At 44.7% G+C, this 22,587-nt stretch overlaps 1 protein-coding gene across 2 annotated transcripts in view; it reads left to right on the plus strand.

Annotated features, from left to right (window-relative positions):
- The window catches only part of LOC118401031 (cyclic nucleotide-gated cation channel beta-1-like), a 33,860-nt gene that overhangs the window by 537 nt on the left and 10,736 nt on the right, over positions 1-22,587 (plus strand). The window contains exons 2-20 of one of the 2 annotated variants that reach the window (XM_035798177.2): positions 992-1,085; positions 2,191-2,224; positions 2,365-2,416; positions 2,537-2,645; positions 2,796-2,827; positions 2,992-3,094; positions 5,156-5,180; positions 5,295-5,379; positions 5,615-5,721; positions 6,445-6,499; positions 6,629-6,717; positions 14,142-14,484; positions 14,729-14,881; positions 16,482-16,866; positions 16,989-17,025; positions 19,951-20,107; positions 20,317-20,334; positions 21,581-21,682; positions 22,145-22,299. In XM_035798177.2, the coding sequence (XP_035654070.1) occupies positions 993-1,085; positions 2,191-2,224; positions 2,365-2,416; positions 2,537-2,645; positions 2,796-2,827; positions 2,992-3,094; positions 5,156-5,180; positions 5,295-5,379; positions 5,615-5,721; positions 6,445-6,499; positions 6,629-6,717; positions 14,142-14,484; positions 14,729-14,881; positions 16,482-16,866; positions 16,989-17,025; positions 19,951-20,107; positions 20,317-20,334; positions 21,581-21,682; positions 22,145-22,299 (2,134 nt within the window). In that variant the 5' untranslated portion in view covers position 992. The remainder of the gene's footprint in view (positions 1-991; positions 1,086-2,190; positions 2,225-2,364; positions 2,417-2,536; positions 2,646-2,795; positions 2,828-2,991; positions 3,095-5,155; positions 5,181-5,294; positions 5,380-5,614; positions 5,722-6,444; positions 6,500-6,628; positions 6,718-14,141; positions 14,485-14,728; positions 14,882-16,481; positions 16,867-16,988; positions 17,026-19,950; positions 20,108-20,316; positions 20,335-21,580; positions 21,683-22,144; positions 22,300-22,587) is intronic. The other variant, XM_035798178.2, reaches the window with a different exon arrangement.

Below are 22,587 nucleotides of genomic sequence, written 5' to 3' on the forward strand. Positions count from 1 at the left end.
TTCTGTGACTTTATAATGTAGTCATTTGCTGGCGCCTGCTTTGATGCAAAGAAATCAAAGGTGCACAGTTTGAGCTGTGATCCTCAGATTAGGCCAAATATCAAGTGGCAAGGGGATAATCTATCAGAGAAAGTCAGTCTGGGATTACATGGCCAGCATGCACAGGTTCTCTACAGGTACACTAGTGTGGCAGAGGCCATGTTTTGTTGGTGCGACAGAGTGGGTGCAACCTGATCTCACTTGGCCTGTACATGGGATGACATGTACAGTTGGAGAATACATTTTATTTGATTTGAATTTGATTATATTCAAGATAAAATAATGAAATTGTTGTTTTAGAGACCCACAAAAAGGCAGAACAGCCACACATGTTGGTTTTTCAGCGTGTTCTCTAACAGTTGGATGAAATCCTTTTCCTGACTGTTGTTCCTGTCTGCGGTAACTCGCTTGTCCTCGAAAGCAGCTTGTCAGTAGTGTGTGATGAAGGTTATGCCTTGAAACGTGCTATTCTGTTTCCTCTTTAAACGTCAGGCTTTGCCAAACAATGTGGTTGGAGCTTCATAAGACCAAAACAGCAGAGCTTCTTTAATCACAGGCTCAAGTACTGGCAATTATTATCTTCAAGCAGGATGTGGAGAGCGATTATTGGCAATGCCAATACACAACAACGCAACAGCTGCCAGAAAAAGCCAAAGTCAAAGCTTCCCACAAGATCCCACATGACATGACATTGCAAAAACAATTTCACGTGCATGAAAAATAGTTCACCAATGACTGTTATAATCAGCATGGTCTCTGAAGTGGCTGCACTTCAGGAGTTTCATGCTTCAGGAGTTTCATGCTCCATTGCAGCATATGTGACATTCTGACTGTCTCTGAGGTACCGGACGACATAGAAAAAAATCTGGTTTATTCATATTATGGGATGCTCACTTCAGCAGATTTTGCCCTAGTTACTGAGCTGTTGTCCTGGTATTTGCCTTTGTCACAGGATGTTTAACTGGGTGGTGAAAGTGGTTCCTCAGCCCCCTGACGCCCCTGGCTCTCTGGGACAGGAGACAGTCAATCCCACACCTGCATCCCTAGTAAGAACACACTAATCACACCTGCATCACCAGTAAGAACACACTAATCACACCTGCATCACCAGTAAGAACACACTAATCACACCTGCATCACCAGTAAGAACACACTAATCACACCTGCATCACCAGTAAGAACACACTAATCACACCTGCATCACCAGTAAGAACACACTAATCACACCTGCATCACCAGTAAGAACACACTAATCACACCTGCATCACCAGTAAGAACACACTCAATCACACCTGCATCACCAGTAAGAACACACTAATCACACCTGCATCACCAGTAAGAACACACTAATCACACCTGCATCACCAGTAAGAACACACTCATCACACCTGCATCACCAGTAAGAACACACTAATCACACCTGCATCACCTGTAAGAACACACTAATCACACCTGCATCACCAGTAAGAACACACTAATCACACCTGCATCACCAGTAATCACACCTGAACACACTAATCACACCTGCATCACCAGTAAGAACACACTAATCACACCTGCATCACCAGTAAGAACACACTAATCACACCTGCATCACCAGTAAGAACACACTAATCACACCTGCATCACCAGTAAGAACACACTAATCACACCTGCATCACCAGTAAGAACACACTAATCACACCTGCATCACCAGTAAGAACACACTAATCACACCTGCATCACCAGTAAGAACACACTAATCACACCTGCATCACCAGTAAGAACACACTAATCACACCTGCATCACCAGTAAGAACACACTAATCACACCTGCATCACCAGTAAGAACACACTAATCACACCTGCATCACCAGTAAGAACACACTAATCACACCTGCATCACCAGTAAGAACACACTAATCACACCTGCATCACCAGTAAGAACACACTAATCACACCTGCATCACCAGTAAGAACACACTAATCACACCTGCATCACCAGTAAGAACACACTAATCACACCTGCTCACAAATCAACTCACCTGTATATCTGATCACCTCACATGATATTACCAAAAAGATTTAAAAAATCACTAAAAAAATCATATTATTTATGACTTGTCCTCTTCACATTACCTGATTGTCTCTCTCCATCTTTCTCTCCAAAAGCAAAAAGTGTCTAAAGGTGAAGTCAAAAAAGAAGGTGATGCTTCTGTTCTTCAAACAGTGTATCATAGCTTTGTAAAACAACGAAACAACCGTGAATACGTGTGTTTTATAAATGCCTATTCAATCTGTTAACCCTCTTCTTCACTTCTGTTTTATGTACGTGAATCTCAACAGTCAATGCAAAACCAGCCAAACTGAAGGAAGAGGATATTTCAGAGGACAATGGGTATGTGTGTAAAATTTGACCTGTGAGCAGTCTGGTCTGCTTGCATACAGACTTTTTGCCATGATGGTGATGAAGGTGGCGGTGGTGATGATGATCTCTCTCTCTCTTTCTCTCTCTCAGTATTCAGAGTCAGAGTGGAGTGATGACCTGGCTCTCCAATGGCTTCACCAGTGCTCTGCCTCAACCAACAGGCAGCCCTAACCTCAGCAGATCCAACTCTGTATCCAGGGTGAATGTTAGACTGTACCAAACACTACCTGTATCAATCAACCAGTCTCTAATTGAATCACTGTAGGTCTTTTTAAGCTGTATAAAGGGTTAATATGTGATTCTATGTTTCTCTAATTCTATCCCTCCACTTTTTCCTTCCATCCATCAGTTACTGCAGGAGGTACAAAGAGAGGATGAAAGGTACAAAGAGAGGACTTTTTTTAAGTGTTGGTTTTGTGAATTCCGTTGACAATTTTGTTGTTGTATATTACTTCAAAGTATGTTGAAATGTGGAAATATATCATCTTTTTCAAAAAAAAGTTTGATAGCTCTATTAATTGACTGACGATTCCTACTTCCAACAGGAATGGGGTGATTAAGTGGATTGCAGAGGGACTGAGCAAGGTGGTGCCTCAGCCGGATGACAAGTACAGAGAGGATATTCGAGAGGAGGAGGAGGAGACAGAGGTGAGTTGACACTATCATGTCACTATGTCAAGGTTTCTGTGGAAGTAGATTGTAGATGCATTTTTTCAGGAGAGCACGTGGTGCTCCAGGTCCACTGGCTCCAGGTCATCTATAAGTCTTTGCAAGGTAAAGCCCCGCCTTATCTCAGCTCAATGGTCACCTTAGCAACACTCACCCGTAGCACACGCTCCATCAGGTATAGTTCACTGGTCATCCCCAAAGCCAACACTTACTTTGGCCGCCTTTCCTTCCAGTTCTCTGCTGACAATGACTGGAACGAGTTGCAAAAATCACTGAACCTGGAGACTTATATCTCCCTCTCTAACTTTAAGTATCAGCTGTCAGAGCAGCTTACCGATCACTCTACCTGTACACAGCCAATCTGTAAATAGCACACCCAACTACCTCATCCCCATATTGTTATTTTATCTTCTTGCTCTTTTGCACCCCAGTATCTCTACTTGCACATCATCATCTGCACATCTATCACTCCAGTGTTAATGCTAAATTGTAATTATTTTTCCTCTATGGTCTATTTATTGCCTTACCTCTCCACTTTTCTACATTTGCACACACTGTACATATATTTTTTTCAATTGTGTTATTGACTGTACATTTGTTTACGTGTAACTCTGTGTTGTTGTTTTTGTCACACTGCTTTGCTTTATCTTGACCAGGTCACAGTTGTAAATGAGAACTTGTTCTCAGCTGTCCTACCTGGTTAAATAAAGGTGAAAAAAACCAACAACCTTTTTTCCTAGATGAAACATAAATTTAAAACATCATTTTTGTCAGGTTGCCCTCATAATAGCTTTGAAACAATATAATCACTTTAAAAACATAATTACTACATGCCTAGTAATGATGCTACATTAAAATATTAGCTCCCCACGATAACGCAATATTCTCACTTAAAATCACTTTTGTAAAACAATTCTGCTCCCCCGCTTGATGAATATCCGGCGATGGTCTATAATGATGTAACAGGCTTTTGAATAACTCGCTTAATCAAAGCCAATGGTGTCACAGGGCTTTCGGAGAGCTGTGAGTGAGACGCGATAGCAACGTAATACCACGAGAGAGGTTTATAAATGTAATAATCTGTTATGATATCCATGGTGTTAAGACGTTGCCGACTTCCTCTCACCATTATCTCATAAGTATCTGCTCCATTTAACGGTTTCTTTTACAGCAGGCCTACTGTTAGTTTTAAAAGCATCGAGCCCTCTTAAAACGGAGTGGTCATGGCTTCCCAGGCTCTCGCGAGGTCCGCCTGCTGTAGTTTCAATTGTATTCTTGTTCAGCTTTCAGACATTAGCTTGGGGGGAGGGTGCTGATTACTCATACATGACATAACAAAAATGCCATTTTGCTGGAGTTTCTTTTTCTAATCCCCGTAACGAGTTTTTTTTGACTTTATGTTCCTTTATGTACTTAAGACGCACGAAGAGTATATCGCAGAGCCATGTGTAAGTACAGCTAAATAACAGGCTGTATCTGGGCAGGACACCCATCTACCCCCTGAGTAGTCTGAGTAGTCTTACAATCAGTAGTCTGCAATCAATCCACCATAGCATTTGCTCAAAAAGCTTCACATGCGTTCAAACATTCACTTGAAGGATTCAAGGATAGAATAAAAAAATGGTGAAGTTCTGGACAAATGATATCAATGATTGATGAATTCTACTCCTTATCTTACAGACATGTGCAATAGGATACATTATGATAATAATGATTATGACACGAAAACATTGTTCTGAACATTTGAACAGCATTCTTTTGCACCTTCCTATAAGTTGCACACAATTCACATATTCCAGATCCTGTGGTGAAAGAAAGTTTCAAATTCATGGGTACAGATATGGGTACAATCATATCGGTAGATTCCTAATTCCTTTAAAACATCACCCTGCCACACGTAACTGAACATCAGAGGAGCATTTGAAACTATTATCATGTAATAACACACCATAACATGATCGAAACAGTATTGTGGTAAATATCCCATATAACCTTCATTGTAAAAATGAACGTTTGTGACTCTGGCTTCTTTATTTTCAGGTTTATAACATGAAAGATGTGCCAGGTATATGTTTACATTTGTCACACAGCAATCCCATTTTTTTGTGTTGTAACTTCTTTGACTTATTATGGATGACTTATAACTAGTTATTATTGATGTGGTCTATTTTCTGTCTAGACGCAGAGCCCCTCCCACACATACCTGTGGTGGAGATCTTTTCAGACGATGAGGAAGAGGATCGGGTACCACAGTTCCCCCTCAAGTGAGTCACACAGAGACCTCCCTCCCCCCCCCCTCCCACCTTGCCTTCCATCCTTACCTCACTGAACAGACACATCTCCACAGCCAAATCCACCTTTACTTGCTGACAAAGCTTGTCTTAATCCTAATCCTCTCCCACCCCCCTCTCTCTCTCTCTCTCTCTCTCTCTCTCTCTCTCTCTCTCTCTCTACCCCCTCTCTTTCTTCCTCTTCCTCCCTGTCTGTCTTGCGTTGCAGAGTGGTTAACTGGATTAAGAATGTTATTCCTCAGCCTGTGATGCTCCCTGCAGGTTACGTAGAGGCCCAGAGTAAGGCTCAGAGCAAGAGGTCATCTCTTGACAAAGGTACAGTCAGAGTTGAAATGTTTGAGGCCGGTTACCTGGACATACGCTGATTGTACAAACAGTAGGAACACCTTCCTAATATTGAGTTGCACCCCCTTTTGCACTCGGAACAGCCGCGATTCATTGGAGCATGGACTCTACAAGGTGTCGAAAGCGTCCCACAGGGGATCCTGGCCAAAATTGACTCCAATGTTTCCCTCAGTTGGGTCAAGTTGGCTGGATGTCCTTTGGGTGGTGGTTCATTCTTGATAAACACAGGAAACGCAGTGTTGCCGTTTATGACACACTCAAACCGGTGTGCCTGGCACCTACGGCCATACCCCATTTGCTCAAAGGCACTTCATTCTTTTGTCTGTCCCAATCACCCTCTGAATGGCACACATACACAATCCATGTCTCAAGGCTTAAAAATCCTTCTTAAACCAGTCTCCTGCCCTTCATCTACACGGATTGAAGTGGATTTAACAAGTGACATCAATAAGGGATCATAGCTTACAGTCTATGTCATGGAACGAGCAGGTGTTCCTAATGTTTTGTCCACTCAGTGTAGATTAAGCCTAGTCCTGGACTAAGAAGCATAACCAGTGGAGGATCTCAATTGAAATAACTTTCTAGTCCCAGACTAGGCTTTATCTGTGTCCAGGAAACTGGTCCGTATAGTCTAAATCTACTAGCTGTACATCTACGCTACTGTTGTACACCTGTCTTCTCCTTTCCTCTCAGTTTTGTCGCCACCTCCTGAGTCTCTCAAAGGTGACGAGGACTCACAAAACTCCAAGTAAGTTTCACCCGAGAGCGCTATGCTACTCCTGTCACAATGTAGGCTCAGCTGTCTGTATGTGTCTGTTTGTACGTTTCTGTGTTCCTTTTGGCCCGTTAGTAAGGTGTTTCTCTGTGTGTACCACAGTGTCGTGGGCTGGTTTGTGACGGGCCTCGGCCTCAAGATGCCACAGCCTGTCGCAAGATCAAGAGATGACGTTGAAGTTGTGCAGAATAGTAAGTGTTAATTGATTTATTTTTTATATATATTTTTTTTACATTTCTCTTCCCTTCAAACTGATGTCCCAGTTCAAAATAAAATCAGATCTTAAATCACATAATAGACTCACATTCTATCTCATTTATTTAATTGTATTTTTCACTATTTCTTCTATATTCCATAAAGTGTTAAAGAACCGAAGAGACCATAACCCTCTCCTTCTGTTGGTCTGTTTCTGACGGATCCTAACTCAGTCCATCTTCTGTTGGTCTGTTTCAGACAGATCCTAACTCAGTCCATCTTCTGTTGGTCTGTTTCAGACAGATCCTAACTCAGTCCATCTTCTGTTGGTCTGTTTCAGACAGATCCTAACTCAGTCCATCTTCTGTTGGTCTGTTTCAGACAGATCCTAACTCAGTCCATCTTCTGTTGGTCCGTTTCAGACAGATCCTAACTCAGTCCATCTTCTGTTGGTCTGTTTCAGACAGATCCTAACTCAGTCCATCTTCTGTTGCTGTTTCAGACAGACCCTAACTCAGTCCATCTCCTGTTGGTCCGTTTCAGACAGACCCTAACTCAGTCCATCTTCTGTTGGTCCGTTTTAGACAGACCCTAACTTAGTCCATCTTCTGTTGGTCTGTTTCAGACAGACCCTAACTCAGTCCATCTTCTGTTGGTCTGTTTCAGACAGACCCTAACTCAGTCCATCTTCTGTTGGTCCATTTCAGACAGATCCTAACTCAGTCCATCTCCTGTTGGTCTGTTTCAGACAGATCCTAACTCAGTCCATCTTCTGTTGGTCTGTTTCAGACAGATCCTAACTCAGTCCATCTTCTTTTGGTCCGTTTCAGACAGAGCCTAACTCAGTCCATCTTCTGTTGGTCTGTTTCAGACAGACCCTAACTCAGTCCATCTTCTGTTGGTCTGTTTCAGACAGACCCTAACTTAGTCCATCTTCTGTTGGTCCGTTTCAGACAGACCCTAACTCAGTCCATCTTCTGTTGGTCCGTTTCAGACAGACCCTAACTCAGTCTATCTTCTGTTGGTCCGTTTCAGACAGACCCTAACTCAGTCCATCTTCTGTTGCTGTTTCAGACAGACCCTAACTCAGTCCATCTTCTGTTGGTCCGTTTTAGACAGACCCTAACTCAGTCCATCTTCTGTTGGTCCGTTTTAGACAGACCCTAACTTAGTCCATCTTCTGTTGGTCTGTTTCAGACAGACCCTAACTCACTCCATCTTCTGTTGGTCTGTTTCAGACAGACCCTAACTCAGTCCATCTTCTGTTGGTCCATTTCAGACAGAGCCTAACTCAGTCCATCTTCTGTTGGTCTGTTACAGACAGATCCTAACTCAGTCCATCTTCTGTTGGTCTGTTTCAGACAGACCCTAACTCACTCCATCTTCTGTTGGTCTGTTACAGACAGATCCTAACTCAGTCCATCTCCTGTTGGTCTGTTTCAGACAGACCCTAACTCAGTCCATCTTCTGTTGGTCTGTTACAGACAGACCCTAACTCAGTCCATCTTCTGTTGGTCTGTTTCAGACAGACCCTAACTCAGTCCATCTTCTGTTGGTCTGTTACAGACAGACCCTAACTCAGTCCATCTTCTGTTGGTCTGTTTCAGACAGACCCTAACTCACTCCATCTTCTGTTGGTCCATTTCAGACAGATCCTAACTCAGTCCATCTCCTGTTGGTCTGTTTCAGACAGACCCTAACTCAGTCCATCTTCTGTTGGTCTGTTTCAGACAGACCCTAACTTAGTCCATCTTCTGTTGGTCTGTTTCAGACAGACCCTAACTCAGTCCATCTTCTGTTGGTCTGTTTCAGACAGACCCTAACTCAGTCCATCTTCTGTTGGTCTGTTTCAGACAGATCCTAACTCAGTCCATCTTCTGTTGGTCTGTTTCAGACAGACCCTAACTCAGTCCATCTTCTGTTGGTCTGTTTCAGACAGATCCTAACTCAGTCCATCTTCTGTTGGTCCGTTTCAGACAGACCCTAACTCAGTCCATCTTCTGTTGGTCTGTTTCAGACAGATCCTAACTCAGTCCATCTTCTGTTGGTCTGTTACAGACAGACCCTAACTCAGTCCATCTTCTGTTGGTCTGTTACAGACAGATCCTAACTCAGTCCATCTTCTGTTGGTCCATTTCAGACAGACCCTAACTCAGTCCATCTTCTGTTGGTCCGTTTTAGACAGACCCTAACTCAGTCCATCTTCTGTTGGTCCGTTTTAGACAGACCCTAACTTAGTCCATCTTCTGTTGGTCTGTTTCAGACAGACCCTAACTCAGTCCATCTTCTGTTGGTCTGTTTCAGACAGACCCTAACTCAGTCCATCTTCTGTTGGTCCATTTCAGACAGATCCTAACTCAGTCCATCTCCTGTTGGTCTGTTTCAGACAGACCCTAACTCAGTCCATCTTCTGTTGGTCCGTTTCAGACAGACCCTAACTCACTCCATCTTCTGTTGGTCCGTTTCAGACAGACCCTAACTCACTCCATCTTCTGTTGGTCTGTTTCAGACAGATCCTAACTCAGTCCATCTCCTGTTGGTCCGTTTCAGACAGACCCTAACTTAGTCCATCTTCTGTTGGTCCGTTTCAGACAGACCCTAACTCAGTCCATCTTCTGTTGGTCCGTTTCAGACAGACCCTAACTTAGTCCATCTTCTGTTGGTCCGTTTCAGACAGACCCTAACTCAGTCCATCTTCTGTTGCTGTTTCAGACAGACCCTAACTCAGTCCATCTTCTGTTGGTCCGTTTTAGACAGACCCTAACTTAGTCCATCTACTGTTGGTCCATTTCAGACAGAGCCTAACTCACTCCATCTTCTGTTGGTCTGTTACAGACAGACCCTAACTCAGTCCATCTTCTGTTGGTCCATTTCAGACAGACCCTAACTCAGTCCATCTTCTGTTGGTCCGTTTCAGACAGACCCTAACTCAGTCCATCTTCTGTTGGTCTGTTTCAGACAGATCCTAACTCACTCCATCTTCTGTTGGTCCGTTTCAGACAGACCCTAACTCAGTCCATCTTCTGTTGGTCCGTTTCAGACAGACCCTAACTCAGTCCATCTTCTGTTGGTCCGTTTCAGACAGATCCTAACTCAGTCCATCTTCTGTTGGTCTGTTTCAGACAGACCCTAACTCAGTCCATCTTCTGTTGGTCCGTTTCAGACAGACCCTAACTCAGTCCATCTTCTGTTGGTCCGTTTCAGACAGACCCTAACTCAGTCCATCTTCTGTTGGTCTGTTTCAGACAGACCCTAACTCAGTCCATCTCCTGTTGGTCTGTTTCAGACAGACCCTAACTCAGTCCATCTTCTGTTGGTCTGTTTCAGACAGACCCTAACTCAGTCCATCTTCTGTTGGTCCGTTTCAGACAGACCCTAACTCAGTCCATCTTCTGTTGGTCCGTTTCAGACAGACCCTAACTCAGTCCATCTTCTGTTGGTCCGTTTCAGACAGACCCTAACTCAGTCCATCTTCTGTTGGTCTGTTTCAGACAGACCCTAACTCAGTCCATCTTCTGTTGGTCTGTTTCAGACAGACCCTAACTCAGTCCATCTCCTGTTGGTCCGTTTCAGACAGACCCTAACTCAGTCCATCTTCTGTTGGTCCGTTTCAGACAGACCCTAACTCAGTCCATCTTCTGTTGGTCCGTTTCAGACAGACCCTAACTCAGTCCATCTTCTGTTGGTCCGTTTCAGACAGACCCTAACTCAGTCCATCTTCTGTTGGCCTGTTTCAGACAGACCCTAACTCAGTCTGGCCCTCCAAATATACCTCCGCTGTCTTCAACCAGGATCTCAGCGATCACTGCCTCATCGCCTGTATCCGCCACGGAGCCGCAGTCAAACGACCACCCCTCATCACTGTCAAACGCTCCCTAAAACACTTCTGTGAGCAGGCCTTTCTAATCGACCTGGCCCGTGTATCCTGGAAGGACATTGACCTCATCCCGTCAGTTGAGGATGCCTGGTCATTCTTTAAAAGTAACTTCCTCACCATTTTGGATAAGCATGCTCCGTTCAAAAATGCAGAACCAAGAACAGATACAGCCCTTGGTTCACTCCAGACCTGACTGCCCTCGACCAGCACAAAAACATCCTGTGGCGGACTGCAATAGCATCGAATAGCCCCGTGATATGCAACTGTTCAGGGAAGTCAGGAACCAATACACGCAGTCAGTCAGGAAAGCTAAGGCCAGCTTCTTCAGGCAAAAGTTTGCATCCTGTAGCTCCAACTCCAAAAAGTTCTGGGACACTGTGAAGTCCATGGAGAACAAGAGCACCTCCTCCCAGCTGCCCACTGCACTGAGGCTAGGAAACACGGTCTCCACCGATAAATCCATGATTATCGAAAACTTCAATAAGCACTTCTCAACGGCTGGCCATGCCTTCCGCCTGGCTACTCCAACCTCGGCCAACAGCTCCGCCCCCGTAGTTCCTCACCCAAGCCTCTCCAGGTTCTCCTTTACCCAAATCCAGATAGCAGATGTTCTGAAAGAGCTGCAAAACCTGGACCCGTACAAATCAGCTGGGCTTGACAATCTGGACCCGCTATTTCTGAAACTATCTGCCGCCATTGTCGCAACCCCTATTACCAGCCTGTTCAACCTCTCTTTCATATCGTCTGAGATCCCCAAGGATTGAAAGCTGCCGCAGTCATCCCCCTCTTCAAAGGAGGAGACACCCTGGACCCAAACTGCTATAGACCTATATCCATCCTGCCCTGCCTATCTAAGGTCTTCGAAAGCCAAGTCAACAAACAGGTCACTGACCATCTCGAATCCCACCGTACCTTCTCCGCTGTGCAATCTGGTTTCCGAGCCGGTCACGGGTGCACCTCAGCCACACTCAAGGTACTAAATGATATCATAACCGCCATCGATAAAAGACAGTACTGTGCAGCCGTCTTCATCGACCTCGCCAAGGCTTTCGACTCTGTCAATCACCAAATTCTTATCGGCAGACTCAACAGCCTCGGTTTTCGGATGACTGCCTTGCCTGGTTCACCAATTACTTTGCAGACAGAGTTCAGTGTGTCAAATCAGAGGCATGCTGTCCGGTCCTCTGGCAGTCTCTATGGGGTGCCACAGGGTTCAATTCTCGGGCCGACTCTTTTCTCTGTATATATCAATGATGTTGCTCTTGCTGCGGGCGATTCCCTGATCCACCTCTACGCAGACGACACCATTCTATATACTTTCGGCCCGTCATTGGACACTGTGCTATCAAACCTCCAAACGAGCTTCAATGCCATACAGCACTCCTTCCGTGGCCTCCAACTGCTCTTAAACGCGAGTAAAACCAAATGCATGCTTTTCAACCGATCGCTGCCTGCACCCGCATGCCCGACTAGCATCACCACCCTGGATGGTTCCAACCTTGAATATGTGGACATCTATAAGTACCTAGGTGTCTGGCTAGACTGCAAACTCTCCTTCCAGACTCACATCAAACATCTCCAATCAAAAATCAAATCCAGAGTCGGCTTTCTATTCCGCAACAAAGCCTCCTTCACTCACGCTGCCAAGCTTACCCTAGTAAAACTGACTATCCTACCGATCCTCGACTTCGGCGATGTCATCTACAAAATGGCTTCCAACACTCTACTCAGCAAACTGGATGCAGTCTATCACAGTGCCATCCGTTTTGTCACTAAAGCACCTTATACCACCCACCACTGCGACTTGTATGCTCTAGTCGGCTGGCCCTCACTACATATTCGTCGCCAGACCCACTGGCTCCAGGTCATTTACAAGTCCATGCTAGGTAAAGCTCCGCCTTATCTCAGTTCACTGGTCACGATGGCAACACCCATACGTAGCACGCGCTCCAGCAGGTGTATCTCACTGATCATCCCTAAAGCCAACACCTCATTTGGCCGCCTTTCGTTCCAGTACTCTGCTGCCTGTGACTGGAACGAATTGCAAAAATCGCTGAAGTTGGAGACTTTTATCTCCCTCACCAACTTCAAACATCAGCTATCCGAGCAGCTAACCGATCGCTGCAGCTGTACATAGTCTATAGGTAAATAGCTCACCCTTTTTCACCTACCTCATTCCCATACTGTTTTTATACTGTTTTTATTTATTTACTTTTCTGCTCTTTTGCACACCAATATCTCTACCTGTACATGCCCATCTGATCATTTATCACTCCAGTGTTAATCTGCAAAATTGTATTATTCGCCTACCTCCTCATGCCTTTTGCACACATTGTATATAGACTGACCATTTTTTTCTACTGTGTTATTGACTTGCTAATTGTTTACTCCATGTGTAACTCTGTGTTGTCTGTTCACACTGCTATGCTTTATCTTGGCCAGGTCGCAGTTGCAAATGAGAACTTGTTCTCAACTAGCCTACCTGGTTAAATAAAGGTGAAATAAAAATAAAAATAAAAGTCCATCTTCTGTTGGTCCGTTTCAGACAGACCCTAACTCAGTCCATCTTCTGTTGGTCCGTTTTAGACAGAGTGTGGACATTTATACAGCTCAACTGATCAACCCGGTAGCTGTGAGACATTGCTTGAAAAGAAATTGAACCCCTTTCTTTATGGATTTCAGATATTTTTGTTTGATTTGAAATGTATTTAGTCAGTGTATATCAGTATATTAACATGAACTGTTTTGTCTGTTGATGTCAGTTATTCAACTCTTGTCGATATGTAGCAAGACATGGTGTCTTGTCTTCATTGAAGTAATCTTTGCAACAATTTGGATACATTATAAGGGATTATATTAGAAAATGCGTACAGACACATAGAGCTATCAGACAACATTGATACTCATAGTTTTTGTACATGAAAGAGACCATATTAAGCTGCCATTTTGTATGGTATACTTGTGGCATAATTTCACATCAAAAACTTAAGCCACGAGAGATTATTTTATGACACTAAAAAAGCGCACACACACAAAAAACCCGACATGTTTTGCCCTTGTGACCTATTCTCATCGCCTTGAACTATGTGGCCTAAAGTTGTAATGTTATTTATTTTGATTTGATTGAATTGACTTTTAGTGAAATCCACCAGAGACGATTTGACAAACACAGTCAAGGCAATTAAGTTATTATAAAATAGATTATAAAGGATGACATAACAGTATGGCTGACAGTATAAAAACCTGTGATTTTTTTTTTTTAAAGAATATAGATGTCATATGAAATATTATGTGTCATTTTAAGAGATTGATGATATGAAATTCAACAAAACATTTTGCACAGTATTCCTTTGGGCGTAATGCGTTTAAATGGAATATAAAATAAGAGCATGTCATATTTTAATTGTGGGTTTCAAATATTTCCCTCAATTCAAATGCTACACCTCCAACCCAATTGATTCTTCACATTAACATGTTGACTCTGGGTGCCATGTCATGTCCAGACAAAGACAGTGACCTACTGTGTGGCTGCTTGTCCCACAGTCTCTAAACAACCCAAAGCAGTGGATCTGGTTCTGGAGGAAGTAGTAGAAGCAGACTTGAAGGATCTGAATCAGGAAGTGCCATCCAAGGCTATGCAGTCAGAACCACCACAGCCTTTTAAGCCCGCACAGACGACACAGCCAACACAGACGACGCAGTCACAGCCGGCACAGCCAAAACAACCAGTGAAACCAGAAGAGCCTGAACAGACTCTTCCAAATGTGCCAGAGTCTACAACACCATCGCTGGAGGATGCTGAGACTCAGACGGGCAGGTGGACTCCCTTCATAGAGAGCATCAAGAGAGAGGCTGAGGGCGTAGCTATGGCTACCATGGAGGAACGGTAAGGAAGGAGTCAGACAAGATCAAAGATTTATGTAGAATATCACAGCAGCCTACACACAGTCACTAATTCACACATTCAGTCGGGTTATGGTGATCCAACCAAAGTTTCATATCTTATCATAGGGTTAACCAGATTGTTTTTTCCCCCAGTCTGATGGAGTAATACAATTAGCTCAATAAAGTTAACTTGGGTGCTACACATGACATACTAGTGATATCACAGAACGTGCACATCTCTGCAGGATGACCCAGGAGCGCGTGGATTTGGTTCGAATGGCAGAGGAGGTGGCCAGACACACAGCTGAGACAGCCATCAGGCAGATGCAAGAGGCACAATCAATCAAGCTTTCCATTCACAGCCAGGAAGCCATTCTGGAAGAAGACGAGGACCCAGAGTAAGTTGTCACTCAGGCCTCAACGTCCTCAGGGTCCACTGCCTACTCCAGAGAGAATGTATAGGCTAGATCCAACCACCTACTCCCCTAGACTTAAATCGAAGTAAATGTAACATTTATTGGGGTCCTGGTTTGAGACAACTGGCCGTAAACGTGTGAAGTCCCTATATGCCTGTACACGTATGTGAGGGGAGGTAGGGCTCTGTTTGTCTTATCTGTGTCCATGTCATGCCCTGAACAGGTTACACATGCTACGGGAGGAGGAGAGTGAGGTGGAGCACACTAAGAATAAGATGACAGAGTAAGATATACCTACTCATACACGCCTAGAAAAAAAGGTGCTATCTAGAACCTAAAAGGGTTCTTTAGCTGTCCTCATAGGATAACCCTTTAAAGAAGCCTTTTCAGGGTTCTACATGGGACCCAAAAAGGTTATACCTGGAACCAAAAAGGGTTTTCATATGGGGACAGCCGAAGAACCCTTTTGGAACCTTTTTTTCTAAGCGTGTAGAATAAGATGGTTTAAAACCGGAACAAAGAGAGCGGAATATGCCCATAAAGGTTCTACAATCCCTTTGTGAAATTCACTAGCCGCCTCAATGCTTCTCAGCGTGAAAAACAACAACAGTAGGCTATGTGTTTGGACTGTAAATCGGTAACTTATTACACCAATGTAAAGCATTTTCATCTGCAGGACCTGAGAAAGTGCTGTGTGTCATATTATATAGGTATTTGCTAGGGCAGAAACCAAAACCTGCACAGGGGGGCTCATGACCCAGTTAGGGAAACCCTGCCATAATTCACTGCAAACTAGCTTATCAACAACAATTTGTGTAATCACATTCACATCGAGCATTTCTTGTCCAGGCTCGTTCCAAATCTCTCGTGGATGCCCGTTTAGCGTAATTTGTATCCTCCTCCTCATAGAAACCACATCGCTTCCCTTGGCAAAATGGTCCCCTCTCGACGGTTGCCTTAGTAACAGAGCGCACTTCCTATTTTTCCGCTTTGACGCAGGTGAAGGATGGCGCAGGTTTTGTCTCGAGTTGAATCCATTGAGGGAGACGATTCTCTCTCTATTTCAACATTTTTAAACCCAGCAGAACATTTGCAGACTTGACAACGTATTCGTTCATGTCGCAAAGATGCGTCTTAGGGGGGATACTATTACATAATGCACTTCGAAATATCTTGAGTGTCCAAGTGAGTACTGTAATTAGCCTGTCAAGGATACCTTGTCCATATTATGCGAAATGTTTTTGACCCAGATGTAACACTTATGTACCTGTTGCTAACCGTTTACTGGCAAGAAACTAAATGTCTGAAAATATGTTTTGTTTATTCCAAACTGTACACTTATTTCTTCTAGTGAATTATCTTGATTGGCTACTGAACTGGTTGCTAGGTTGATTACATAATGCAGGGTATTAGTAGGCTGGCATTAGCAAGTGAGCTGTTTTGTTGTTGCTCTACCTATGCATATGGTGTCAGGTGGTTACAGGGGGGAGGCATTATGATCATCAGGGAGAAACATTCTGTTGTGTTCATATCACTGTGTGCATATTTCTCTAATGTAGCCCTAACTGCCCATGTACTGTAGGTGCCAGGTGTGTAAGGAGCAACCAGTGGATGCAGCAAAGAGTGCCGCTCAGTCAGAGCGCGACTTTGCATCACCCGACGTTGAACCAGAGCCCCAGGAAGAGCTAGAGTCCCAGAGGGCCTCTCCATCCCCTCCTCCCAGCCCAGAACCAGATCCAGTCAAGAGAGCAGAGCCTGAACCTAAACCAGAGCCCCAGGAAGAGCTAGAGTCCCAGAGGGCCTCTCCATCCCCTCCTCCCAGCCCAGAACCAGATCCAGTCAAGAGAGCAGAGCCTGAACCTAAACCAAAGGCCCAGGATGCCAAAGTAGCACCTGAACCGGTGACCCAACAACCACAGAAAGCAGAGGGGGCAGAGGACGGAACCGCACCTGACACCACTACCAAGGTAAAGTCACAGCAATGGTTTCTCCTGAGGCCTGTGGTACCTGTCAGTAAATGCTATTCCCTGCTGTTGTTCAGTCACTCATGGCTGTTCCTGTTCCTCTTTTCTGCTTACTGTCTCTGCAGGAGGAGGGGGAGACTGCAGAGGGGGGTGGCTGTGGTGGTAAGTATTTGTTCATTATAATACGGTTGTGTTTATGTTTGTAAGGGAATATTGTAATTTAATGTGTTTCTTGGTTTGAAAGTCGCTAGTCCCATGATGGACCTGACCAATCCATTATCTGCGGAGAATGCATTGACCACCACGTGTGTGTGTGCGTATGTGTGCGTGCGTGTTGCGTGCATTCATGATCTCTCACAGTGTAGGGATTCATATTTTCCCGAAACTCTACCAAGCTTCAATACCGGGAATAATTCATATTTATCCAGAGCGTCCCCGGAATTACAGCAAAGTGCCAATTTAAAGTGTTTAAAACCAAGATATGGTCACTATGCCAGGGTTCTCCCGAAATAAGAGTGGCTCAGTGTCACTTTTTTGGCTTGGCTGCACCACTATGTAAAGATTACAGAGTAAATTAAACTGATATTTAGAAATGATAGAGTAACTATCTTTGACCAAAATTGCTAGATAACCTCCTTCAACGAATGAGATATCTCCTATATTTGGCAAAATCGAGTTGATGATTATACAGATAGCAGATCAGCTCATGGATAACGGGGAGATGAAGAGTGGAAACTGTTTAAATATCATTATACAACAGGTGGGTCTAATCCTGAGTGCTGTTACATCTGACTGCGCAATCCACTGTCTCATCAGCCCAGGCAAGGAAGTTATAAACTTGATCTCCACTATAAAAAGCATCGAGACATTATCTCACATTTATTTTCGGCTAACAATTAGTTTTCAACAGAGGAGATTTGTATAAACCTTGCTGTCAGTCTCTCTGATATTTGCAACATCGTTTCAATATTCAAAGTGGATCTCCAACTGTCCGATAGTAATGAACAAGTAGGGGTCGGGAGTCGGGACGAGAGAGAGAGAGGCGGGTGAAATCATGAATAAGCCTATACAAAGAAATGTCAATTGAAAAAAAGTAGTTAAAAAAAACAGATAAAACAACACCTTACCGCACAAAGGGGACTGTGAAGAGACACAGCCATTTTATATATCTTGAATTGAAATGTGCACTGTACTATGTATTAGACCTAGATATTGTGTGTATGTACTGATATGTATATTTCTTTCCACGCAAAACCCACCATTGGTGTGTGTGTCAAAGACCTCTATTTTCATAACCATCTGACCATGGTCAGCTGACATGAAAGTAGAGCTCTTTGTCCACGCACACCAGTGGTGGGTTTTGCGCCGAAAGAAAGATGCATATGCAGAAAATAACCTTTGATGTTATGGAGCTATTTCGCTTCCACTGGTCCTGGCGCCCTTGTTAAGGTCAAGTTTACCCAGTAACAGGACATTTTAGACAAACATCTGGTTGCCAGTTTTTGTATTATTTATTTTTTAAATATAACTAAGGGTGACAATAATTATGGGCCTGACTGTTTATATATATTTTTTGAGGAGGGGGTCGGGGGCCCCCTAGCGGCCAGGCCCTAAGTGACCGCTTATGTGGATCTTTCCCAGGGCCGACCCTAATTAGGATGAGTGTTGTCTAGTGCTGCCTGACTGACGGTATTGTGCTCTCCTCCCAGTCCCTGCCAGCTGTGATGCAGTAAAGAGCTGTCTCATGCGTGTTCCCCACGCGCCTGCGTGCCTCGACAGCTTCAACAACCTGCTGAAAGAGCACAACATCACCCCTCCTAAACTTCCCCCCATGCCACAGCTCCCCACCAATCTCACCCAGTTCACCTCCCAGGTCACCCAGCTAGTGCCCTCTCTCCCCCCAGAACTCGCCCAAGAGCTCTCCCAGTACACTCGGCCATTCACCCAAATGTCCCAGCGTGTTTCCCAACTGCCACAACAGATCTCTCAACTGCCCCAAATGATGTCCCAACTGCCCCAGCAGCTCCAAGTTCAAATAACTCAGGAGTTACCCGGTCTACCCACCAACCTAACCCAGCAGTTATCGAACTTACCCCAAACCCTGGCCAATATCCCCAGCCAGATATACAACATACCTCAGCGAGCGGGACAATCCTACGCCAACGTGCAGAACCGCCTGAACAGCCTTATGCCTCAGGATGCCTAAGCAGCAGCAGAATCTTGACCTGGAGATGGACCACCTGATCCGCCAGGTCCCCCTCCACCACCGCCCCCCGACCCGCACCCCCTCCCCGTCCTCCCCCAATAGTACCCTGGAGATGCCCAACGTGCCCTCCTACCCCCAACTGCCCCCCATAAGCCTGTCCAGGCAGCTGTCAGGGCTTTCCAACCCCGCCTTCCACATCGAGGACGACCCCACGTCCGCTCGGTCCTCAGGTGATTCAGCGGCAGCCCACAGACTTCCCGCTCTGGCATGCTGCCACGTTCAGTGCTGTGCCGTGCTTAGATCTGCTGGGCTATGTTGTGTTGTCGTCCGTTGTTGACACTAGCACTGCATTCGTTGTTGTTGTTGTTTGGATCCTGTGGTTCCAGGAAGCTCTTGCTTTAAATGGTCTACTCTGTTTGTTCTTTGTGTGTTTTGTTTTGTTTTTGTTCTTATAGATTAGTTTCAGCTGTCTGTTTTGTGATAGGTAATGTCTGTTTTGTGATAGGTAATGTCTGTTCTGTTTTGTGATAGGTAATGTCTGTTTTGTGATAGGTAATGTCTGTTCTGTTTTGTGATAGGTAATGTCTGTTTTGTGATAGGTAATGTCTGTTCTGTTTTGTGATAGGTAATGTCTGTTTTGTGATAGGTAATGTCTGGTCTGTTTTGTGATAGGTAATGTCTGTTTTGTGATAGGTAAGCCTTCAAGTGGCACTTGAACAACAGAGGAAGAGTCAGAGTATAGGCCACTTGTAGTGTCCTGTTTAGTGTCTAGCATGTGATTACCACAGTACAAACGCCTCATTACTAGCTGTGTTCCACTTCCCCATAACATCCCTCGAGAATAGTTAAGTCAAATTAGTGTGTTCCTGTTTCTTCCCCAGCGAGCTCCAGGCTCAGTGTGCACCCTGCTGTCAACGTGGAGGATGTGGATTCAGGCGGAGGGGGGCACCGTCGACACATTCGCCAAATCCTCACCCCCCAGGACCCTAACCTCAAGACCCTGACCGTACCCAGAGTGTCCAAAGCCAGCCGCCAGAGGTGAGCCCACACTCCCAAATGATATTGCTTCCACTTGGAATAAGGGTATTGTATAAATGTAAAGCAGCTAAACACATAACCGCAGTCTAAGTAATGTATAATACTATACTAGTTCTACTACCATTGAATTTATTTATTTCCCAATCTATAATTATATCTTCTAAATGTATGTTTTCTTTTTCTCTCCTATATTGCTTTGGCCAAAACAGCAAAGTTGCCGATAAAGAGTAAGAACGGAGCATGAATACACTATAGTCGATCTTAGACCAGGGTTTTCCAACTGGCGGCCTGCGGGTGGTTTTATTTGCCCCCCCAAGTTTTCTGAGCAAATCTGAGCAAATTATGTTTTAGTCAAATATTATGTCTGTTCGGACCTCTTGTGTCCAATTTGTATACTACGTTTCGTCCCCCCGACCATCCGCTCAAGGAAAAAACGGCCCGCGGCTGAATGTAGTTGATGAAGTTGATGCTCCCTGTCTCCCTGACTGTATTTCAAAAGTGCCGTGTTCTCTGTTTTGTTTGTGGATAGCCCCATCCACATCGTGTGTAGTGTCTCTTTACCTCTTCTTCTACTGGCTGTGTCTCTCAATAGCATGTTCACCTGTGTTTGCAGTTCTTCGTTCGGCTGCTCTGCTTTGTATTGCGTTGCGCTGTTCTGTTCTGTCTCATGTTGTGATGTGTTTGTTCTCTTCCGTGTTTCTGTTGTCTGCTATGGCTGTCAGTCATGTCAGTACTAATAGTCAATCAACAGATGAGGAGTATCTTGCACTGCATCTTCAGTGCGGCATCTGGTCGTCTGTCCTGTGACTCACTATACGAATGCTTTTGGTGATTGTTTGTGATTAGGATTCTCTCCCTCTTCTACCTCATTCTGTTTCTCAGATTTGCTTCATCCTCCTCTCTTCCCCAACCATTGGAGTTATTCCACAATAAAACGCACACACACTCACGGCACACTCTCACTCTCACACTCCTCTGTCCCTGTTGATTGAACCATGGGCTGACCTAGTGAGTAGAATCCCAGGAAGATGTAAGATATGCAGTCATTGTCACGTCAAGGATCCATCCATCCATCAATCCACAAGTCACCGTTTGTCCAATCATCAACAATTCCCCCAGACTGCATCACGCCACTCTTTCACCCCATCCTAACCTGAGTGCCTCTCTGTATAGTTTTTATAATTGTTTACTGTATACTCAAAAGAGCTGATGCTCGAGGTAGTTCAGGGCCTCATTCAGGGTACATGCATGTTAAACCAACATAATGTTATCATGTTCGACCATGTTCCACATACTGTATTTCCCTTCCTGTGTAGACTGTAATGCCCATGGCAAGGCCAAGACTGCAGGGAACACTGATAACAGGGCAGGGTCCAAATGAGAGCAGCCTTGGTCTTTCCTCTCCATCTGTCTCTGGATCAGTTCTGTGCGTAGTTTCCTATTGTGCCTCAGTGTTGTTCCCTGCCTCCACAGAAAGAACCTGCACTCTCAGAGTGAGGATGATGATGAAGAGGAGACTGAGACCGCAGTGAGGGCGTGGCCTAGCCAGTCCAGCATCCTCAGTGGAGACGATGGGTGAATAGTGATACCTCCACATTTCCACTGTTAGCTAGCTACATGTGTCTCCTGCACAAAATGTGTTGGCCAGTGGGCGTCGACAATGTGGTCAGAATGACCTTTCTCATAGCATCAGTGAATGTTTTTAGAAAGGTCGTATTGACTGAAATTCCGACACTTAGAAGTGTGTGGGAGACATTTTTTCAGTTTATCGGTGCTTTTATTCACACCAACATAAGAAGAGTCCGTGTGGGACTGTGGGTTGTTCATATTTACTTCAGAAGGACAGTGATGTGTGATGTCAGGCAAAGTGTTTGGGACAGGTGTGTGTGTGCGTGTGCGCGCGTGCGTGTGTGTGTGCGTGTGTGTGTGTGTGTGTGTGTGTGTGTGTGTGTGTGTGTGTGTGTGTGTGTGTGTGTGTGTGTGTGTGTGTGTGTGTGTGTGTGCGTTAATTAACCCATGGATGTTTTGTGTTTGAAGGCTAAAGGAGCGACCTGCGTCGTCCGCTAGCCAGGCCAGCTACGTGGTGAACGAGCGCCTACAGGAGCTGGTCAAGATGTTTAAGGAGAGGACCGAGAGGGCCAAAGAGAAACTCATAGACCCAGATGACTCTGATGATGACAGTCCCACTGCCTGTGTGTAACACGTTTACACTCTGGTCATGTGCTCAACATACACAACACTCGCAACACATAGACAGATACAGTTGCAAACACACATGGGTTACGAACAATGAGCCTGTTTAACAATACTACCAATAAGGGCGCTAATGTCAAAAGAGACCGTAATACTCCCAAAGCAAATGGGCATTTCGAAAAAGTAATTCACTCCATGGCTAATAAAAGACAGTTGTTGTGAAGGGTTACAATAGCTTTTATTTCCAAGTGTTAACACACAGCCACACACAGCACAGCTCGGGCCCT

Source organism: Oncorhynchus keta, chromosome 22 (assembly GCF_023373465.1).
Source record: "Oncorhynchus keta strain PuntledgeMale-10-30-2019 chromosome 22, Oket_V2, whole genome shotgun sequence".
NCBI classification, from domain to species: Eukaryota; Metazoa; Chordata; class Actinopteri; order Salmoniformes; family Salmonidae; genus Oncorhynchus; species Oncorhynchus keta.